General features: G+C 38.7%; 1 protein-coding gene across 1 annotated transcript in view; it reads left to right on the forward strand.

Moving 5' to 3' along the window:
• PRTG (protogenin) overlaps nucleotides 1-8,195 on the forward strand; it is an 84,562-nt gene extending 76,367 nt beyond the window's left edge. Inside the window, 5 exon segments of the mRNA XM_065642016.1 lie at nucleotides 2,991-3,173; nucleotides 4,399-4,519; nucleotides 5,433-5,598; nucleotides 6,592-6,696; nucleotides 7,797-8,195. Of these exon segments, the coding sequence (XP_065498088.1) occupies nucleotides 2,991-3,173; nucleotides 4,399-4,519; nucleotides 5,433-5,598; nucleotides 6,592-6,696; nucleotides 7,797-8,195 (974 nt within the window).
• The last annotated feature ends 13,010 nt before the right edge of the window (nucleotides 8,196-21,205 follow it).

Raw genomic sequence — 21,205 nt, forward strand, 5'->3', positions numbered from 1 at the left:
AATAATACTATGATTTGAAGAGGTGCATCAAGAACAGCTTTCTACTATAGCCAGAAAAAAAGGAAAAAGGCATTTATGGTTCAGTTGGTATTCAAAATAGAGAGAGGCAGTTCAGAACAGATAATGTTCTAAACATGTATTAAACCAGAGAGGGAAGCTCAGTGTTCCAGAGTAAAGTCATGTGCTTGAGTAGCTTATTTAAGAGGATTGCCCAGGAAGAGTTACTATTTTGTTGTTCCAAGTTGTTTCATGGCTGCAAGCTTGGTTGTCAGCAGAGAGTGAGGCTTTACATTTTATGTGTAGAAAATTCATAAAGCTTAATGAGTGCACTCACAGAGGACAATTTGCTCTACCATCAGTGAGGGCGAACTGTTTTAGTTCAAAGATGGCAGTTGTTCATGCTGCTTCTGAAGAGAGGACCTAGGACCAACAGCCATCTTGAAAGGTGCCAGTGCCACTTTGTCTTTGCTGGAGCAGAATGGTATTTGTTGAGCTGGCCTCAAATAGAATGGTCAACTGTGATGAAGTGACTACTTATCTTAAGGAAAATATGTGAAAAATAACTGATCTGAAATATCAATGAGGTCTAACTATAGAGGAAAGATTGAGCCCATGGTTTTTTCACTATTAAAACTGTTGAAAGAAACAGTGGTATAAAGATGTCCCATTAAACTGTTAAAAGAAACAGTGATGTAAAGTTGTAATATTAAAGGACAAATTTAATATTAATTTTTACTCACTAGTAACCCAGAAGATTTAAATGCACAGAGGGCTTATATATGAAGAATATATCTTGACATTTTGCTGATGAAACACTGTATGTGTTGTATGCAGCAAAGTGGCTGAATTGCTTTCAGATATACACTTAAGCTCAGCCCTGACTGTGAAACTGAACCATGTCTCAAATAGTATTTTACCGTAGATATTTTGGATGACGGGGTGGCAATAACAGTAAACGTTTTCATGTGTTCCCAAGTGAAAGCATTGGAGGGAATGAGCAAATGGACAGCTATAAATCTCAGTGTATTACTATGCCCATTAATGTTAGAGTCACTAATTTTGTATTTTGACAGAAATACTAGGGTTTGAGGTGTGGCGTAGAATTTGGGCATCCTGACACATTAGGACAGTCTATAATGCTCTTTGTTAAAGCAGAAATGAAAAGGCTGTTGAAAGAAAATGAGTATGTAGAGGTAAAATTGGGCAAATACTGTGATAGTCCCATGACAGTCCTTTCATAGGTAATTTGAGGTAGAAGCAGGGTTTGGGGGTTTTAATGCATTTATTCCGATAAGATCAGCTAACCCTATGCAATAAATCACCTTCTTTTGCTTGATACTAAACTTGTATAGAAGATTTGTGAAATCTTAACCCCATTCCTTTCCCATACCTCCAAAGACACTCCCCCAATAAAAAAGTAAAAAAAAAACCCAAACCCCCAAACCACCACCACCATCAGCAAACCAAGGCAAAAAAACCTCACAAACCGATCTTACCCCCACCTATAAAAGCCCTAGCATGGGCTTTAGCTTATGCATGAAAGTTTCTACCAATGCACCAACCTAAAAAACTAAACCCTGTAATTTGACTGAGCTTGTGATAGCCATGGCAGAATTAGAAAACGTTTGTTGCTGATTTGTGATGTATCTTCCAGCCACCTCCCCCCATTTCCCTAGTTCTCTTCAAGTGGATCAGAAGTTACAGCCTTTACACACTTGGTGTGCAGTAAATCATTACAAAGTGCTTACTTGACTTTAGCAATGCAGCAGATTTGAAAGGAGCTGGTGGGAAAGAGCCTGTAATATTGAAACGTGACCTTTTGCCCTTGCTGATGCTAAACATTGCAGCTCCTTTGGTTACAGATACCTCACATTTTACTTCAAATGGGTGTTTTTTATGGAAGAGCTGAAATAGCTTTTGAAGTAGTTTCCCTTTTGCCAAATGTATAATATTTTCTATGAACATGACCTTATATTTTATACGCTCCCATGATACTATAAATTCTGACTTCTGAAACTGATTCGAAAGGTTGAAATTTAGACTTAAATCTGAGAAAGTGAATGGAATACGTGAAAGAGAACAAGGGACAGATTTGGTCTTGTAACTGCCACTATTTAGGGAAAGAAAGGCAGTAGATTTCTGTGGTAGGAAGAGACACAGGCATCTTAGAAAGGAATTGAATTTTAAGCAGCAGTCTGCAGTCCCTGGACAGGCAAAGCTCTCATTGACTTTAATAGGAGTTTTGCCTGTCGAAGGACGATGCAAGTGAATCCTATTTATGTTCTTAATCTGTTTTTCCTGCCTCCAGGGACTTTAAGAAATGAATCCTTAGCATGTTAGAAAGACATTTTTCTGTAATATTTTTAGTAGCACAACTTAGATGCACAGTAATCAAGGAAGCCTATGCCGATCTTAATAGGGTTTAATTTTATTTTAAAAGTGTGCTATAATGTACTGTTCCAAATCTGTCCTGTTCATTTTACCAACTAGACTGAAATTTGATAAACTGAACCCGAATTATTTTGTTATGACAATTTTCATTCACATTCATGGTACAGTGGATGCAGGAGAGGGGCATAGATTAGTGTGTGAGAGAGGTCTAACATTTCTCTTTCTCTGCCTGGAAGTCTGTTTAATGTTTGGAGCATCTCCTCACAGGTGCAATCACAACATAAAAGCTGAAATGCAGCTAGTGCTAGATTTAGGATTAGTATGCTGTGTTTCGTAGCCAATACTTTACTCTTGGTTTTGAACTATATTGGCACCTCACAGTGTGCTGTGTTCAGGCAGTATAGAGAGAAAAGACAAAAGGGACGAGCAGGCAACCCCAGTGTTCATTCTGTACCCTGTATATGCAGGTTAGAATGTACAGAAGTGATTGCAGTCCTCAAACGGGATTTAGAGACGGTATTGGAAAGAAAGTGTAGGCCCTAATGTCTAAATCCCAGAGATTTTGTCTAACTGGAACTGTTTATCGAATCTTTTCATAGGAGCAATGACCATGGCTTTGCTGGAAAACCTTGTAGTGGGAAATGTCTACTTGGTCAAAATAGCAGCTTCCAATGAAGTGGGAGAAGGACCCTTCTCAAATGCAGTAGAACTTGCTGTCCTGCCAAAGGAGACATTGGAGTCTAATCAGAGACCTAAACGCTTGGATTTGGGAGATTCCTCAAGTCAGTAGCAATGTTTTGATTACTGCTGTCACACGTACAAGGAAAAAAGATTCCTGTTTGTTTTAGGTTATTAAGCTTTCTGAGTAAACCATTCTGCTTTATGTGAGGCAATCCTTACAGTGTAGTGTTTTCTTCTACATGAAACCATTATGGAATTTTTATCTCTGTTCAACTCAGAACCGGTTTAAGTCTTTTGCTCAGAAGATGGAAGTTTGTCTTTCAAATGAGAATATGTAACTGATTTGAATTTTACATCATATCAACTTTGCAGCCACTCTTTTAAGGCACTTCCTTTAAGTCCTTTATTTGGCTTTATTTGGCTTTATTTTGGCTTGAAATACCAGTAGCACTGGGTCAGTTAGAACCAGACAACCCAGCAGGGAGATGACATCTCAGATAAATCTATTGAAATATGCTGGTTCCTGGTATTCCAGCAACCCATATAAACCTGTCAGGCAGTGATATACCAGCATATTTTTTCACCAAAGAAGTCAGCCCCACCTGCAGTGCTTCGGGGAACACTATGTGCTACCTTGCGGAAATTAAGGTAACATCAGTGGTTTCTCCATATAAGAACGGAGGAACACATTATCTTTGTCTGATGTAGAAGAGGATTTATCTTGGTGACTTGTTACAGATTTTAAAGCTATTTGGGGAGACAAGAGCTAGTAATTATTCAGGTACGTGAACCTTTTAACCTTTCCTTGTTGCTACACATTTAATCATGATTTGAAACACAGGGATTTTTCTTGCTTAGGTTTTCTCCCTTCCTGGTATGCAGCTGTATTTTAGGCCTGAATAAGCAAATAGAGTCACACCCTCAGGATTAGGTTAACAGACATCTGATATCAAAGCATAAACCAAAGTGAACCCTCCTAGGTGACAGTGGCTAGACTTCTCCAAGCCTTTTCCCTTTGTTGTCTAGTAGCACCCTGTAAGGAAGGGGTTGGAGAGAGCTCTTCTGCTCCATGTTGTAGCTCACCAAAGCGGCTGTGGTGTGGGGCAGTCCTTCCCATCCCATACCATAACTGCATACTCTCCTGTTTGGTCTACAAGTTTTATTTTCAAAAGTGTCAAAATGTATGACAGAGAAGATCTGGAAATCTCATTAAAAGGAAGCATTTGCCTCTGTGGTTGTGACTGTAACCCTATTAATTTCCTGACAGGGAGCGGCAGGTAACTCTTTGTATTTACTGAGCCTTTCTATGGTTTTTTTTTGTTATAGCTTATTATGACTATTACCATCTGGACCAGAAATCAATGACTGGCATTGTTGTTGGGGTTTGCATAGCCTTGACCTGCATCCTTATCTGCATCCTGATCTTAATTTATCGCAGTAAAGCCAGGTATGTTTATGTTCTTCAAGACTGAGCACTGATTCTTGGGACATGCCTTCTCCAAGAGTGCTAAGTTCTCTGAAGTATTCTGTCTCTTCACCTATTCCTACCAGCAGTGAAAACAAAGCACTTTGTTGGCTCTTCTTACTCTACTCGAGTCTCTTCTCCAATGAAAAGAAGGAAGAACCCACAGAGTGAGTCAGTGGTGCTTTGACAACTAAGTATGAGGCATGTTTCCAAATAAAAAAACCTCTTTTGAGTCAGATAAGCATGCCGCTTTACATCATCTGCTCCTCCTGCTTAACCCTCCAGCCTGCCCAGACCTGGTTTGCAAGGCTTCAATCCCCTGGTGTTGCTGGACAAGAGGAACTCTGACATAAAGGAGTTCCATGATGCAGTTTTCTTTGTAGTGGTGCAAGCCACCATCTGTCTGTCGTGTTATCAACTGCTATTGGGCAAAACTGGCCCAGTGACTCTGCCCATAACTTTGGGATCAGAACAAATGTAAGTTCCTTGAAATAATAAATTTTAAAACTGTCTGGAAGTATATTTTAGTAACAATGGCATGTTAGCATACATGCAGAAAAAAAACATGGATTGGGAGACAGTCTCTGTGTAGCATGGTAGAAATGTCTTAATATTATTACTGCTTACTTCCGCCAAGTAATAGTAGTAATCATGACAATTCCTTTCTGCACATAAGCTTGTAGCCTACTGTATATGATGAACTGGAAGCAGATGTTATTTCTATCACAAGCAATAACAGTTAAGTTCCATGAGAGTTAGGAGTATAATATAATAAAATGTAAATGCCAAGAATATACCAATATTATTTGGTTAATAATAGCTTTAAAGTTTATCCTAGATTTTTTAAATATTTTATTCCTGTGGGTCAATTTTATTCCTGTTTAACATTGTGCAGGAAAACATCTGCTCCTAAACCTGTGCAGCAAAGCACTGACCAGCTGTCACATACCAGCATCTCATTAGCCAGTGCTAATGAGGTGGAGAAGAGTACTGAAGGAATTGCAGAGAATGAAGAATCCTTATTGCCAATGATGGTGGGAAACAGCTTCATCGACGCTAAGGTACTGTGAGCTTTACTCACTCCCAAAACAGAAATCTTTCTTTAGAATTCATTGCTATAACATCTGAGTCCTTATCCAGAGTAAAATACATACACTGCAAATCCACAGCAGGTTTTTTTAAATGGGATAAGCACAAGTTTGGCAATCCCGGGCCAAATTTTCAAGACTCATCTTAAAGTTCAGCTAGAGATCTGATTCAGTGCACTTGTCTTGCACTGTACTCTGCAGATTGCAGAGTTTGGCTCTGGCACAGTACCAAGCAATTAAAACCTCCATAGACTTAGGGCTACTAGGTGGCCTCTGCTAGTCCAAGGAGATAGGTGAGAGGGTCCTTGTCAGCACCTGGTTCGGTAAGTGTCTGTGCACAATCTAGTCAAGTGTGACACTAAACAGGTATTAAAGAAAATACTGGTTTTCTGCATATTTACTGGTAAGACAATGTTACATTTAAAAATTCTTATTTGGTCAAATTATCAATTGAACTAGATGGCAGGATGGATCAGTGGATGTGTAGAACCTTACAGTCCAGGATTTCAATGTGACAAAATCATACTGGCCCTACTTTCACATGCAGACACACTGATTTAAAGTGTGTTCTGTACATGCTGCAAACTTGAGTGGAGCCGCTCCCTGAGGATACATGCAAGAGCTGGGAAATGGAAATGGACCCCAGTACAGGCACAGACACTATGTCTGTGAATGACCACATTCAAAGTAGTAGAGCAAGAGCAGTGGCTGGAATATTTTGCTGTGTTTATGCAGCATTAGAGCTGTTGGGTCTGGCCTGTAGGCTTGCCAGATTTAGTGGATCTTGTCTTGATTTGTCTTGAGCAGTAGATGAATACCAGACCACAAAAAGTGACTGAGCACTGTGACTTAATTTGTCTTCCTTTTCAGTATGGAGCCAATATGTAGGAATAGAAAAATATTTTCAAATATCGTAGAAATTTAGTTTGTTAAAATAAAATGTCTGTGTGTCTCCCACTCTTGTAGGGGGGATCTGATCTGATTATTAATAGCTATGGGCCTGTCACAAAGGCTAACTGCAAGAAAAGGTGGCTGTTCTTCCAAGATACTAAGAAGGCAAAGACTGAGGAGGTAATTGCTCTAATGGGCAGAGATGCGCGATCTTTACTGTAATAACTTGCATTGGCAAAGGAAGATACATAGTTGTCTGTTTATGGAAAAGCATAGTTAGTAGTCTGTTTTAATTGGATGGTTTTAGTTGTGTTAAGGTTGATGGTGTTCTACCTTGTACTGAAGTCTTATGGAAGTTTCATTGTCCCAAGTTGCCAGATATTGTAACTCTTTACAGTGAACTGCTTGGCTTCTTGCCAGTGCCCTTTTAGCTGTGAGCAAAAGGATTTCTGTGTACTGGATTTATGCATAGCATCTACAGTACTGCATCTGCAGAGACTTTGTATAAATATAAATACAAATTAATTATGTATTTATAAATAAAAATTAAAATAATCCCCTCCTAGCCTGACAGCTAAAACTTCGTTTGCTGAAGAGAAACCAAAAGAGGGAAATTAAATTATTTACCCAAATGATTTACTGAAGAAACTGAGAATCTGAGTAGAACTGTCTGGCTTCTGAAATTATTCTGGACACATTTGGTGTTTAGATGAGAAAAAAAACAGTTTAAAACTGAAGTGTTAAACCAAATCCTGAACATTATCATGCAAATTCACACCTACAGGGCATCTAACTAATGATTATTGAATTGTAACTTGTATTGTGCTCTTGTATGTTTAAGGAATAGGAAGTCTTGATACCCATGTTGTAAATTCGTATTCCAAAATATTTCCAGAAACAGCTGCATATTTCTGATGCCTCTATAAGCAAAATATTTGCTACCACCCTAGGAGTAATACTTAAAGAATATGTATGAAGGGAAGAGAGAGAGCTCTATCAAGTATGTTTTTAAAATACCATTTAGGTCTTTCCAGTGAAATCATTCTTCATTAGCCATGCTTAGCTAGAAGGGATTATTTCATCTATTATGGAAGAGAAAAGTATGAGCAAGACTCGAGATTGATTCTTTTTAACCTTCTGTAGGAAAGCGTAGACTGTTCCAAGCCAATGCTGTTGCAGGCACTCTGGTGGAATAGGAGATAGGAAATGCAGTAAAAATTCAAATTATGGCTGAGCTTTTCAGAGGCTGAATAACCTTTTTCTCTTTGCTTTTTATGTAGCCTCAGAGAAGATTTGCCCAGGCAGTGTGTCTGTATCAGCCGGGCACCACTGTGCTGATCGGTGAGGATGGCTCACCCAGCTCTCCTGGCCAGCAGTCCAATTTCCAGGTGCCTTTCAGTATTGCTGCTGATACAGAGCATTCGGCCAACAGCGAAGGAAGCCACGGGACTGGTGACTCTGGAAGATTTTCCCACGAATCCAATGATGAGATACACCTCTCCTCTGTGACAAGTGACACACCTCCCGCCACTAGTCCTTTCGTAAGCAGTGACTTGGGGACAAACATGATGAGCCCTGCCATAAGTAACTGCACAGAGTCTCCTCTGCCAGTCGCTGCTGACCAGACTCCTACCTCACCTCTTCAGATACACTCTGCGGTGCAAAACTGCCATCCTTAGGGCCACGCCAGACATTCTAGCAGTGTATGTCTGTTCGAAGGACAATGAACAGGGAGCCAAAGTTCTATTGTGGAAAGCCTGACTAATGTAGCAGGTGATCCCATGTTTCTGTTGAATGTTTGTTTTGGTTGGTTTTGATTTTTTTTTTTAAACTCATTTTGAATGTTCAGTGGTCAACAAATGTGAAAGGACAGTGAAAATTTCTGACTAAATTTAAAAATATGTCACTGGAGCAAAGGGAAGGCCGTTGGCCCTTTTGCTGACTATCTACCTCAGTTTGCCGAGAGGTGAACTCTGAATGATGACTGCTTTACCTCATTTGTGTTCTAGTTGGTCTCAGCTATGGAACTGATGATACTTCCTAGTAGTGTTGGTTTATTTTGAGGTGTTTTGTTGGGGTTTTTTTTCTTCATTTTCAGTTGTGTGTAGAATATATGTGTGTTGCGTGTGCACGTGTGTGCGCTCAGTGATCAGGGAGTTGTATAGGTAGGTGAACAAGACTGTTTAGCTGAAGCTCTGTCTTTAAAAAGAAGGAAACCTCAGAGTATAAAAAGTAATGATTTAATGTGGTTGACACAGAGGATGTTAAAAACTGGAAAACTGGAGTTGGTTCTTCCACATATACAGCCACATGAAGTCTCTTGTACCTCTCATAACCCCAGTAAGCCTAGGACAGTGCCTTTCCCCCAGAAACTTGTGCCAGCAACTGCTGACAGGATGTATGCTATATCCTTAGGGCTCTGGGATGTTCTTCACAGTGACAAATGTTGCCCCTTTATTGACAGTTAATGCTAAAAAGCATGGCAAAATGAAGAAGTATTCAGCATTTCCAAACAGTTTGGCTCTGCCCAAGAGTCACAGAATAGATAATAATGCTGAGTATTCCAGTATCGCAGTACTTCTGAGCAACGGTGCCTTGCATTATATGTTATGAAATTACTGATTTGCCTTATGCCTTTTTAGTATTCATAAAGTTGCTTTGGAGTACAGAAAGATGCCTTAAATGCTTCTTAGATGTTTTAAGTAAACCATATCATGAGTTTATAATTCATTTTTACCCAGCTCTCAGTGCTGATAAACACTGCTAGCATCACAGTATGTCTCAGAGCTGTGGTTTGGATGCAACCCTGCTCCTTGCCTTCACCTAGTGTGCTGTTAACCAGGAATTTTAGCTCAAGGAGTGACTTTACCCACATGCCAATCTAAAACTCTGATTAGGCTACCATGAGAAATAAAAAAGCCAGAGCTTTAGTTGAAGAGTCTGTTGAAAGAGGTGAGTACTGCTACTGCCTTGAACCCATGCAATTCCTGTTTTATACTACCTCCTTTAAAAGTTATTCTAGTGTTTTTTGGGGTTGTTTGTTGTTGTTTTTTCCTGTACTCAGGGAACAGTTTATTACTTTTGAGCTGCCTCACAGAAACGTGGAGCAAACTGACAGGGTATGATGTTTTGTTTTTTTTAATGGGAGAGAGGGAGGAGATTGGAATCATCCAATGTTATAAACTTGCCTGTATCTATTAATATATCTAATCTTCTTCTCCATCCACTCCTCCTCTTCCCCTATTTTACTTCAGAATAAGAAAAAAAAAAAAAGAAAAAAAAGGAAAAAAATAGGCATATGTTTTTACTTAAAAAAAAAAAAGTTGAAAATGTGCTGTTGTGAAGAAGCAACCATAGGAACTCCTGGCTCTATTGAAGTCTGTCAGAACTCCCATTGACCTTACTGGGGCCAAGATGTCACCCTTAAGGTAGCCAGGCTGACTTGTGTGTTGTTCCTCCTGGATCACAATGCGGTCAGAAGCCGTCAGTAAGCCTTGCTGTTATGTCTGTTTGTGTTGATGAATCGGCCTCAAGTTACTGTAGTTCTTTACCTTGTAACTGTTTGCTAGTTCTGAACCAGACAGTACACATTCACCAGTTTATAAGTGTTGACTCAAATGCTTTAAAAATAATCTTGTACCAAAGACTTTTCTGTAGAAGAGCAGGAAGCCACATATTGTCCAAAAATAATTGAACTAGTTAAAAACTGTAGGTTTGAAAAGCTGAATATGTTTTATTGTGTAAGTAGTTACTAACAAAAAACAATAGGGCTTCTTGATTGTAGTGGTTGATTGCATAGATGAGTTGTATGCTTCTGCGATTTTAACTACCTTGTTGTTACAACAGCCTTTAAAGAAAGTTATAATAATACCAGCAGATATCTCCAAAGACTTGGAAGCATAATTTTTTTCTCCAGCATGTAGCTGATTAACAATACAGTATTAAAAAAAACTATTTTTGAACAGTTTTTTATCTGCTTGCTGAAGAAAAATAAAACCTTTTCACCAAAGATTTATTTTTGGTCTCATCAGGAAGAATGTTTAGTGTACAGCAGAGTACAGTTTCTAGTTAGGTAAAGTGTGAATTAATCAAACTAGAGTAAGAATGTGTAACTGTAGCATGAAGTTTCACACTTCATCTTTCAGAGTAGCCTCTTTTGTTAGTTTCATTCAGAAAGAGCTGATATGCAGGGGGTAACTGTTTGCTTCTCCAAAGACTTATTTGCTGTAAGTACTGATAATCATATGTAATTTTAGGACCTTCATTACTGGCAAATACTTTAAATCCTAAACCTTTTCTTCCAGAGACCCACACTGTAGTTTAACTCATGGATAATTTGAGAGAAACAGACTTCATATAGAAGTTGTAAGTCTAATATAGATGCTCTAACTTCAATAGCTGAAGAGCTGAAAATACTCAGTGTATTAGAGAGCAGTGCATCCAGAACTGTATTCATCACTTTATGTTTTGTTAAGGTACTTTTTGTCAGCAAATAAAGAAAACCAAAGATATTTAAGGTTACCTCAGCATATAGGCAAACTTAGTTAGACATTAATTATTCTGTCTTTTTCTTTGTGTTTATGTTAACCAAATATGTTTCTCCACAACCCAGTCTACATTCATGTGCTTCCCTTTGTCACATAGTCAAGATTACTACAGAACAAAAAATACATTGCCCTCAAAATTCACAGCCTATTACTAATATATCACAAGATTTCATGAGAGAACATTTGTCTTATGATTGAAAACTCCACCAATGTAAGCAAAGGAATCTCCAGAAAAATTGCATAGAAATTGATACTGTTTCTATTGAACTCAATAGCAGAATCAATCCTTCGTGATTGTAACAGAGCAAAATTGGGCTCAAAGTTTAAATGCTTCATATCCTTGAAGCCAACACACATAATTATAGGTATGATATCACAGATATTTTCCTCAAAGTTTTTCCTTGAGGAAATCAGTTTTTCATATGTAAACTTTGTTCATTCCATTTGCCTAGAAAGAGCCGGCAGAACACAGCAGGCAGAATGGTTTCAAGTTTTCCAGTGTGTTTTCTTGGTTATGTCTGTAGAAACTGGGTCCTGGAGAAAAAAAAAATAATTTTTAAATTATGAATTATGAATTTAAGTGATTATGTTCTGGAAGATGAACATAAATGTGGAATTTAGTGTTACACTATGTGAATTGATTTTGTTTAAGTGTATTAAGAACTAAAGAACCATGGCTGGTGTGATGAGTGCATATGTAACCCTTGTACTTTAAAAGGAAAGCAAAAACATTACAGTTGATGTGACTTGAAAAGCATCAAAACTTATAGAGGAAGTCTGAAAACTGGCTTATCATGCTCATTGTGTTTCCAAGGAAGGACTCTGCCCCTCAGTTGTGATAGCAATGCCTGTTCTGCAGGCCCAGGATCCAAAACCAAAGCTCAATCTGCCCACAGTTACACTTGTGTCCTTTCTTCATATGTAACAAATAAACAGTACTCATCTTTCAGGAATTATGCAGGAGAATTGGGAATGTGTATGCTGTGTAGAACAGGGCCTATCAGTTGATTTTTTTTTTCATAGCTCTACTTTTGTGAGAGAAACTTGAAAAATCTACATATCACTTTTAATAATTTCCTATATTAGCTGTGAATTTTCTGTATAACTTATGAGATTTTAACAGAAAAGAGTATTGAGAGATTTCTTTACCTGTTTTAATTATTCTTCGTAGTTCATTCCCTCTTTGGTTTTATTTGCTTGATTTAGACTATGAGCTAAATCTTGTTTGCCTTATTCCAATCAGAGTCCTCATCCTGTTTGTTTTTTAAGCCAGTGGGAGAATTAATTTTTATTTTGGTTTGCATGGTCTGGACAGACCGAATCAGCTTTTTGTTTGTTTTTTAAGTCTTCGCAGTATTATTATTTTTAAAGGACAGCATTATTACATAGTTAAAACTCCCATTGGCAAATGGATTTTTGTAAGATAACAAGTTATCATACATCAGAGGTCCACTGCAAGTCTTCATGCATTCCAGTCTTAGCCTGTAGTAAATACTGAGTATTTCAAGTCACTTTAACTCTTCGTCATTGCAAACTGAGTCAATTTGAATGACTTACTATTTGCTGCAACCTGAGCGTACACAAGAATAGTTACTTTGGAATGCTAGGTCTCAGTAAGATGTTACTCTGAGCAAACGTGTAAGCCCTAAGACCAGGAACTCTTGCTCATTTTATTTGTTACAGAATGAAGTTAATGAAGGGAAAAGTTCATTGCCTAACATGGGGAATGTTGGTAGATTTTGTAGGGCACTCCATGTTTAGCCAAAAGTCTCTTTTACACCAAATGAAGAGAGAGCTGCACAGGTGTAACTCTAGTGGTATTTCACATAAATCAATTTACTGAAGTTATTCTGGTAAAATTGAAAGCAGAATTATACCTAGTAATTGCTGAAGAGGTAGTTCTTAGCTTGAACAATTGTTACAGACTTACTAGTTGCTGCAACTGCAGCTCTGCTAGTACCAAGCAATTTCTAAAGTGAATGAATTTGCAGGAAATATGGAGTGCCTCTCTATAATAACACAAATTAAAAATATATTATTTGTGTAACTGTATATTTTAGAGCATGTGTTTCACAGAATACTATTCTTCAATACGAAAGTCAAAACCCAAATTGGTTTCTGTTAATAGAGGCCCTTATGAAAAGAACACAAATTCAGTTTCAGTCAAATGCAAGTAAGTTTATTTCTTTGGAATTCCTCCAGATTTAGACTGAGACTGGTCCTAATTGACACAAAAGGGATGTAAATACATGCTTAAGATTTTGCTGTGTTGGGCGGTCTAGTTCCATTGCGAGCTGTGCTCCTTCTGGAAGTTTTCAGCTTTTTGTGGTTGCATATACCCACATTGCATCTGCCTGGTGTGTTTTCAGTAAAGACTGACTGTATATGAAAAACTGACTTATACAGATGTTGCTTTTGATTGTTTGGCTTTTGGGTTTTTTCAAAGTTGTGAATGAAGTGCCAGTGTAGGAGCCAGGTATGTATCTCATATTGTGGTGGTCTGGATCCTTTCACTCCATGTGCCATCTTCTTCCAAGGGCGGCAATGGCTGACTGGCTAATGGAGGATGGAGCTGAATTGTATTAATTTTATATTTGTCTCAGGGGATCAGCTCTGTGAAGTCCATTGCATGAGGGAAGCTAATGTTTGCCCTGATTTGAATGTAACTTTTTAATGTCTTTTAAAAACTATTTTGTTTAATAATGTGGATTTGTTTTTCTAGCATTCTAGTAAATATTACCTAGTGTGTTGGTTCATTTTTCCCCTCCAGGGTTGTTTATATACTTACCCCAAGGTCATACCAAAAAGTAATAGAAGTTTAAATGCCAAATGTTTATGAAACTGCCGTCTAATTACTGATTGATTGCACAGTTGAAATAAAAGTTTTCCTTAGTAAAAGTGCTACTCGATAAATATTTTATTTTTGATGTCTCTGATGAGAGGTTCAAAACAAGGAAGATATATAATACAGTGCCTCCTTTTAGGCTGAGTGGCTAGGGAGATGTCGGCACTTAGTCGTAAAAAGAGGTAGAGAGTAAATTGCACATGCCTTATCATTGAAATTCATAGAGCTTTTCCAAACACATATTCATGTATCATTTATGTACCCGGAATTATTTCCCACCTAAAAACTCCATCTGTGTCCCCCTACTGTCAAACACCCATGCAAGATCTCTGGTTTGGTTTATTTCCCTTGGGTGTGGGAGATGTGGTTCTCAGCACAATTGTTCCCAAAAGCCTGGAAAGCTGTTGACAAACTTGCACTCCTGAGTTTTTTTCCCAGCCTTTTCACACCTGCTAACTGCTGAACCTGGTATTTCAGTGTATGACAAGACTATGAAAATGCAGTTGCTGTTGGTCAAAAGGCAAACTGCTGTTTTTACAAAGGACTACATTCTAGATGAAAGTCAGTCAAGTTAAATTACTGAGGAAATTATGTTCTCAAGGGATTAAAAGGTTTCTATTGCTAGCAGGTTGATTACTGATTGCCACTTGAAAGCAACTGAAGAATTGGCCAGGTGGTTTAGAGAGTTAGGTACAGAGCTGGATTTAGAATAGTGGTGCCCATGCATATCTTACACTACTGGAAATGAAACCACAGTAATTACTGCTGATATTTACTGGGTCTTTAGGGAGAAATAAAAACAAACCGGCAATGGAATCTGAACTCTCTCAATACTTAGGTAGGTTTGACTTTGGCTTTTCATCTATATCGTTCCCTAAAAGACTGGAACTCTTCACTGGCACCAAATATACTTAAAAGGAAAGAAAATATATTTCACAGGTATTTCAAAGCTTTGAAATCACCATACTAAGAATTGAAGATTTTAAATAAGTGTTCACCAACTTTCTTCTATGTCCAGGAAACGGCTGCTTCTGAATACATCTATTTTTACTTCTTATTTTGACCCTCTCTAAGAGGCACGCACCCTGTCACTTACGAGTGTTCGTATGTGCGCCCATAGGAGACAGAGCCTTTCTGCTCCAGGAGCATTTCATGCTGGTGAGTCGAACTGCATGGATTCTACAGTAGAACCGTTATTTCTTTCTTTCCTTTTGAATTCTCAGAAGACAAAGGAAATCCGAAAAGCCTCATCATGCTTCTTTATGAATCGCAGCTGTTCTTACCTGCAGAGTTTGCTTATAGAACAGTTCTGCCTAGCTGGGTAGCTTATACGACATTTATCCCTGGCAATATTAGAGCACCAACTGTGGTGACTATTTATAAAACAAACTAATCCAAAATGCTTCATTCCTTATGTTCAAATATAGGAACAGTGAAATACTGTTATTGAGAGGTAACTGAGAAAATTAGACCAATGCTGATAAAATAATAAAGTATTTTAACAGAGCACCTGTAAAAAATGAATAAATCTTAAATATAGTAAATACATGTATAAAGAATTTTAATAGGTATGGAGCGGTCAGTCTTGGACTGTCCAGTGCTCGAGAGCTCTACCAGTGTAGTCCACCAGAGATGCTGTCCTTTTTCTAGGTGAGAACAGGAACCAACTGCAGTTCCTGATTATGTTACTGCTGGTTAGTACAGTTAAATTTTGCAGTCCAGAATCCTCATTATCGATACCAATAAATAAAGACTAAAGCCCCATCTTTCAAGGAGTTATTATTGCAAAGGAAAGCTTTAAAGCAGCCCTAGTTTGTGACCTGATCCTGTGCTGCATGCCTGCAGTCTGCCACCAACTTGGAAGTCTGAGCTTCAGAGAGGTGAGCTCTGTGGGCCACTTATTTGAATGGCCACCTTAATTGAAATTACAGCATTGATGTCACTGATAAACTGAACAAAGAAACAGCAATCTACAGTCTTTGCTTATCTGTTTTTTGCATAAAAGGACCAATACCTTGGAATACAAAGGCCAGCTTTCTGTGGTGCTTTGCAGGTTGCTTGGCCCCCAGCAAGCAAGCTGCCTGAGCTAATTCCTCTACCTGTCCTCATCTTTTCCTCAGCAGGTAAAACTGGCATCTCTGTTAAGAAGCAGAGTCTGTGCCTGTATTTCACGGCTAATCCTGTGCAGAGCACCATGTGTTAAAGGAACTGGCTGCCTCAAGGTCTAAACTAGGTATGTATATCTCAAAAAACAGCCCAGTTTTCCACTGAACCTGGAGCTCTGGTAACTGCAGATTTGGAATCTCCTTTTGACCTAAAGCCCGAATTTGCATTTTGTTATCTATGAAAAAAGACATCTGCTTTCCTTTCATTTTTTCCTTAAGTTATTTCTCTGAATATTTACAAGTAAATCCAGTTGCGTTTTTTGTTTAGGGGGGATGCATAAGCATTTGTTATCAGTAGGATTAACCTATGCCATATCTTATTTCTAATACATTTTGGCACTGTGCAGCCCAATTTGTCTCCCCTTTTTCCTTCATCTGCAATCATGGTCTCAGGATTGGTGCTGGACAGCAGAGTGTACCCTCTGTCAGTAAGAGGGAAGCTGTAGGTACTAATGCTGTGGCTGTCCATGTCGCAGTGTCCTACTCTTTCTATAATTAAGGTATTAAGACTTGGCTTCACCTTTTCCTCCCCACACAGTGAAGAGGATGGGATTTGAACCCTCCTCTCTGCACATACCTGCATGCTAGAGCTTCACATAAAGAAGCTCAGATTTGACAAAGAGGTACCATATTTTTTCTACCCGAAAGTGGAGTGTAAGGTTTATTTATATCCCGTAATCTAAATCCTATTTACACAGGAATGCACCATTAAGACTTACAGAAAATGCAAATAATTCAGAATCTAGCTGTGCCTCAGTGAAATATGTGCCATGCACAGATATCCCTAGTCTGTAGGGTCTCCCTTGGCTGGCAATAGAGGTCCGGGGGCCGGCAAACGTTTGGGTGCCAGCTGTTCTCTGAGAGAATTCTGCCCTCACTATCAGGCATGAATCCTCGTCTGGCCTGCAAGATATTTTTCTGGCAGTGCTGCAAAGTGGTCCAAGTTCTTCAGGATTTCCCTGGACAGATGGCTCAAGCGTCACTGGAAGTTAACCAAAAAATCCAGGTGGGTCTAGGAGATGCTAGATACTGTAATCATCAGCAGTTTGGAAGGATGAAAGTGAATTTCTGTGGGTGACTGAAGATATGCTTCTTATTATACCACTCCATGGGAAGTTTTAAATCAGTGCCCAAAACACCGGATTCTGCTTTAACTGGCAATAGACTGGGGACTCCCCAGAGGTCATGTTAATAGAGTGGGTTTGAATTTCCTTTTATCTGCATGGCAATACACTGGGAAAAAAAGATTTTCATGAGTAAAGCAGCAGATTTCTGGCTAGGCTGCCAGGCGGTTGCACCACATGAAAGCAGGAAAAGTGTTGCTCATACTACAGCTCACAATAGCCTTTAACAATTTGCATTTTGGTGTGCTGGGCTAGGAAATTAACCCCTCTGATTTGCTGAAAGCTTATCACCAGAAAATGAGTGACAGAGCTTAATATACGCTGCCTCCTCACTTTTTGCAGTTTACAGTCATATTAGCTTAAAACAATCCCACTGAACTACTTGCTTATAGACTTCCCTATATTAGATCATGCAATTGAAGCTGGAAGTAAGGTAGTTTACAGCACAGACTGTAAAATTTTTTTAAAAAGCCATTAAAAATTATGTCATTCATGTTAGCAACCGTCATGCTTTGGAATAGATCCTGAATATTTAAAAGTCAGTAACAGCTTGCTCAGTCTTTACCAAATAAAACAATCTGGCTTTGCTTTACACAAAACCCACAGTCGAGGCAGAATGAATCCCTTGAGATCAAGATTTCTAACTTCAAAGGATAAGTTAACTCCAAGCTTGAGTTCTAAATATTTCAATTAAAATTCTTCTGCAAAATCAAAAGCAAGACAAACTCTAGTTCATAATAGGAAAGATTTCTGATAGTGGCTTTTACAACACTTTACAGAAAAATTACTATATTAAACAGGGAAGCACCCTCTTATTTTTTTATATAGTGTACCTCTAGCTTTGTGATCTACATATGGTAAGACAAAATCAGTGAAGAAGGTCTGCATATTAGAAGCCAGTGTAGCACAGTCCAGAATCACAGACAATACTGAAGAGTCCACTTCTGCCCTTGTAAAGGCTCAGAGGTTTAAGTGAGCCAGGACTACCTCTGTGGTTAGCTTTCGAGCACTGCCTAGAGATGGGATAAGCACCCTGTCACCCAGCAGAGTGCGCTGGCTTGCTTCACAGTCTATGATTTAGAAGTCTCAGACTAAGTGACAAGGTTGCCATTTGTAGTTGGGTTGACTGGAAACAGCCTTTTATTAATAACAGGAGCACTCCACCACTTGGTTTAGCATTCAACAAGGTTTTAAGAGTTTGTGATGATTCTCTTCTGTAGCTCCGCTGGACCAAAACTTACAGCCCAGCCATGCAGCTGCAGATAACTAAATGGCAGGATTCCCATAGGAACAGATGTATAGCACCCTAAAATGTCTGTCTGTAAATTTCAGATTTTGAACTGTACCCACTAGACATAATGCATGTCAAGCAATTTAATCCAGTTTGGTGTTTGCGGACAGATAGTGCATATATTTTAAATAACTAGTTCCACATTCTTTTCTTGAAATCCTGGATTTCATATGAATTTTAGCCTGGGGATTAGGAAAGCTGCTCTCAGATGTAATGGGTGAGTGCAGCATCTATGTAACTAGGTCACAGTGTTCTTAAGCATATTTAGTTATCTCTTCTTGTGTTCTTCCCTAGTTTTGTTGCACAATAAATGAAAGAGATAACTAAGTTTGATTCATTATTTCCTCTTAAAGGATGGCAGAATTCTGAGATTTCATAGTGGTGGGGTTTTTTTACTGCATTTTCTAACAAAGGTATGTTTGTGATATCTTTTATTTCATTTTGATATTTTTTCCTGCTTTAGCTGTATTTTCCTTTCATATTCTACAAACTCTCAAATTCAGACAGTAGTTGGTTCCTGCTTCCCAGCAGGTCCCCTATTATTCAAAGTTGCTTGTTCAAAATAGAGGGTTTGTTACTGCATTCCAGTAAATATTTTCCTTAAAAATGGACTAAGCTATAGTTGCCAAAAAAAAAAAAGAGACACAGCACATACTGTCATGTAGCAGTTCCCTTGATTGTCCATTAACTACATTTCCTTGTTACTAGTTAATTGTGGAAAGGTTTGGTAATTACTGCAGATACATTGTCTTACTGTAAGAAGGTCTGTAACATTATGGTGGGTTAACCTTGGCTGCCAAATGCCCACCAAGCTGCTTTCTCACTCCCCCTCCTTAACAAAACAGGGAGAAAATACAATTTAAAAGCTCGTGGGTCAAGATAAAGACAGGGAAATTGCTTACCAATTACCATCACAGGCAAAACAGGCTTAGCTTGGGGAAGATTAATCTATTGCTCCTGATCTGTACTCACAGAGGCCATCCCTGCAGCCCCCTTGCTACCAAAAGCATGCCACCTACAGCCAATACAAATGTTAATGATATTTTTGTACTAAGATTTTGGTCCTGTTTGCTATTTAATATATAGCTGGCTTCTGAGCATCCTGCTCTTAATTTCAAAGAAATACAATTGTAGTTGATTAACTCAACTACCAATCTGGATGGAGGGAAGGGTAAGTGATATAATTTGACTGAGGTGGCTGTAAAATTAATTGTTCCTCTTGACAGATACGTTCTTGCTAAAATCTGTCCCCATTCTTGACTATCCGTGTCCTTCCTAGAGAGATCAGATGTACCCCATAAACCTCAATACAGAGTCTTCTGAAGAGAAACTGGTGCAGTAACTTCAGAAACGGTTGCCCTCTAAATATGAATTGGAGTTTTGTAACCATGAGTTGAGCGATAGTATTTTGTCTCACTACTAATACATGTTGGTTTTAATTGAAGGCAGTGAATAACAAATGCATGGATTAAATCCATTTATTTGTGTGCTCTTTGATTATCGCAATGAGGTACTGATTCTCTTCCTTAGTGCAGAAAGCTGTTATTTATTCAACTGTAACGAGGGTTAGAGCAACTGTGGTGTGGCTAGAAGCTGCACATAGTGGTACCATATAATCCAGAAGAGTCTCTGGAGGTGCTGAGGGGAGGCTTTGCTATTCTCTTAGTGACTCTGCCTGACACTCCGAGCTGCACTGTCCATGTGTACTTAACTTTGACTGGACAAGCAGTCCTAGAGCTTGAAATTCAGGACTTCAGTCAGCAATATTCAATGGGTCTGAAGTATCCAAGAGACAGTGCCCTATGAGCTGCACTCTCCAAAACTATAAAAAGCAGTCCATAAAATGAAACGAATGCATTTTTGTGTGTGGAACTTTCTATAATATACAGATCTTGTCAAATGAATGTGACTTGCAAAACTTTGTAAACAAGTTGTTCATGGTGTGTAAGAGAAAAGAGGACTTCCTCTCATGCAAGCAGACAGATACACGTGGCTCAGAAGCTCTGTGCCTGTCCTGGGCTCTTACAGAGGCACAGGGCTGAGAAGAGAACAGCCACACAACCGTGCTGAGCCTGGAGACCTGCTTCTGCAAAAGCCTCTGCTACCTCTAGAGTCAGCATTACCACTCCTTTCGTTTTAGGCAAAGATTTCACTTTGACATTTCTGCAATGCAAATCTCGGAGGAGTCTTTGCCTAAATTTACTTACTTACAAATGCACCGATGCATAGGACAGCCTTGGGTTTTTACAGCACACAAACTTTGTAACTTTGACTCAGCAAAGTCATTGACAGTGTCTGGATCCAAGAGCAGATTTATAATCCATTATTGTAAAGATCAGCGTGGCCTTTGCAGAAAACTAGGAAGGACTCTTGAGAGAACTGAGTAAGTCTAGGAATTAAGTGCTTGCCTCTCTTTTCATCAAATCATGATAAACAGGAAAATATAAAGGATTAAAGATGGTAATCCAGAAAGCATGAGAAATTGCATTTCTTTAATTTCCCCACAGAGTGTCCCCATTTCACTGTACATTGCTCAACAGGCAACCACTTTTTTGAGTAGGTAGTCCATTTTGCAGAGCAGCCCACAAAGGTTTGTTAAACACCTATTTGTCCCTTTTAAAATGTATTATATCGATAAAGTTAGTGTGGTGAACTGAAAGGTCCCTTCTACTTATCCTAGAGGTAAAAGGGAATATGTTCCTTGGTGACTTGAAGAT

Source organism: Caloenas nicobarica, chromosome 10 (genome assembly GCF_036013445.1).
Source record: "Caloenas nicobarica isolate bCalNic1 chromosome 10, bCalNic1.hap1, whole genome shotgun sequence".
NCBI classification, from domain to species: Eukaryota; Metazoa; Chordata; class Aves; order Columbiformes; family Columbidae; genus Caloenas; species Caloenas nicobarica.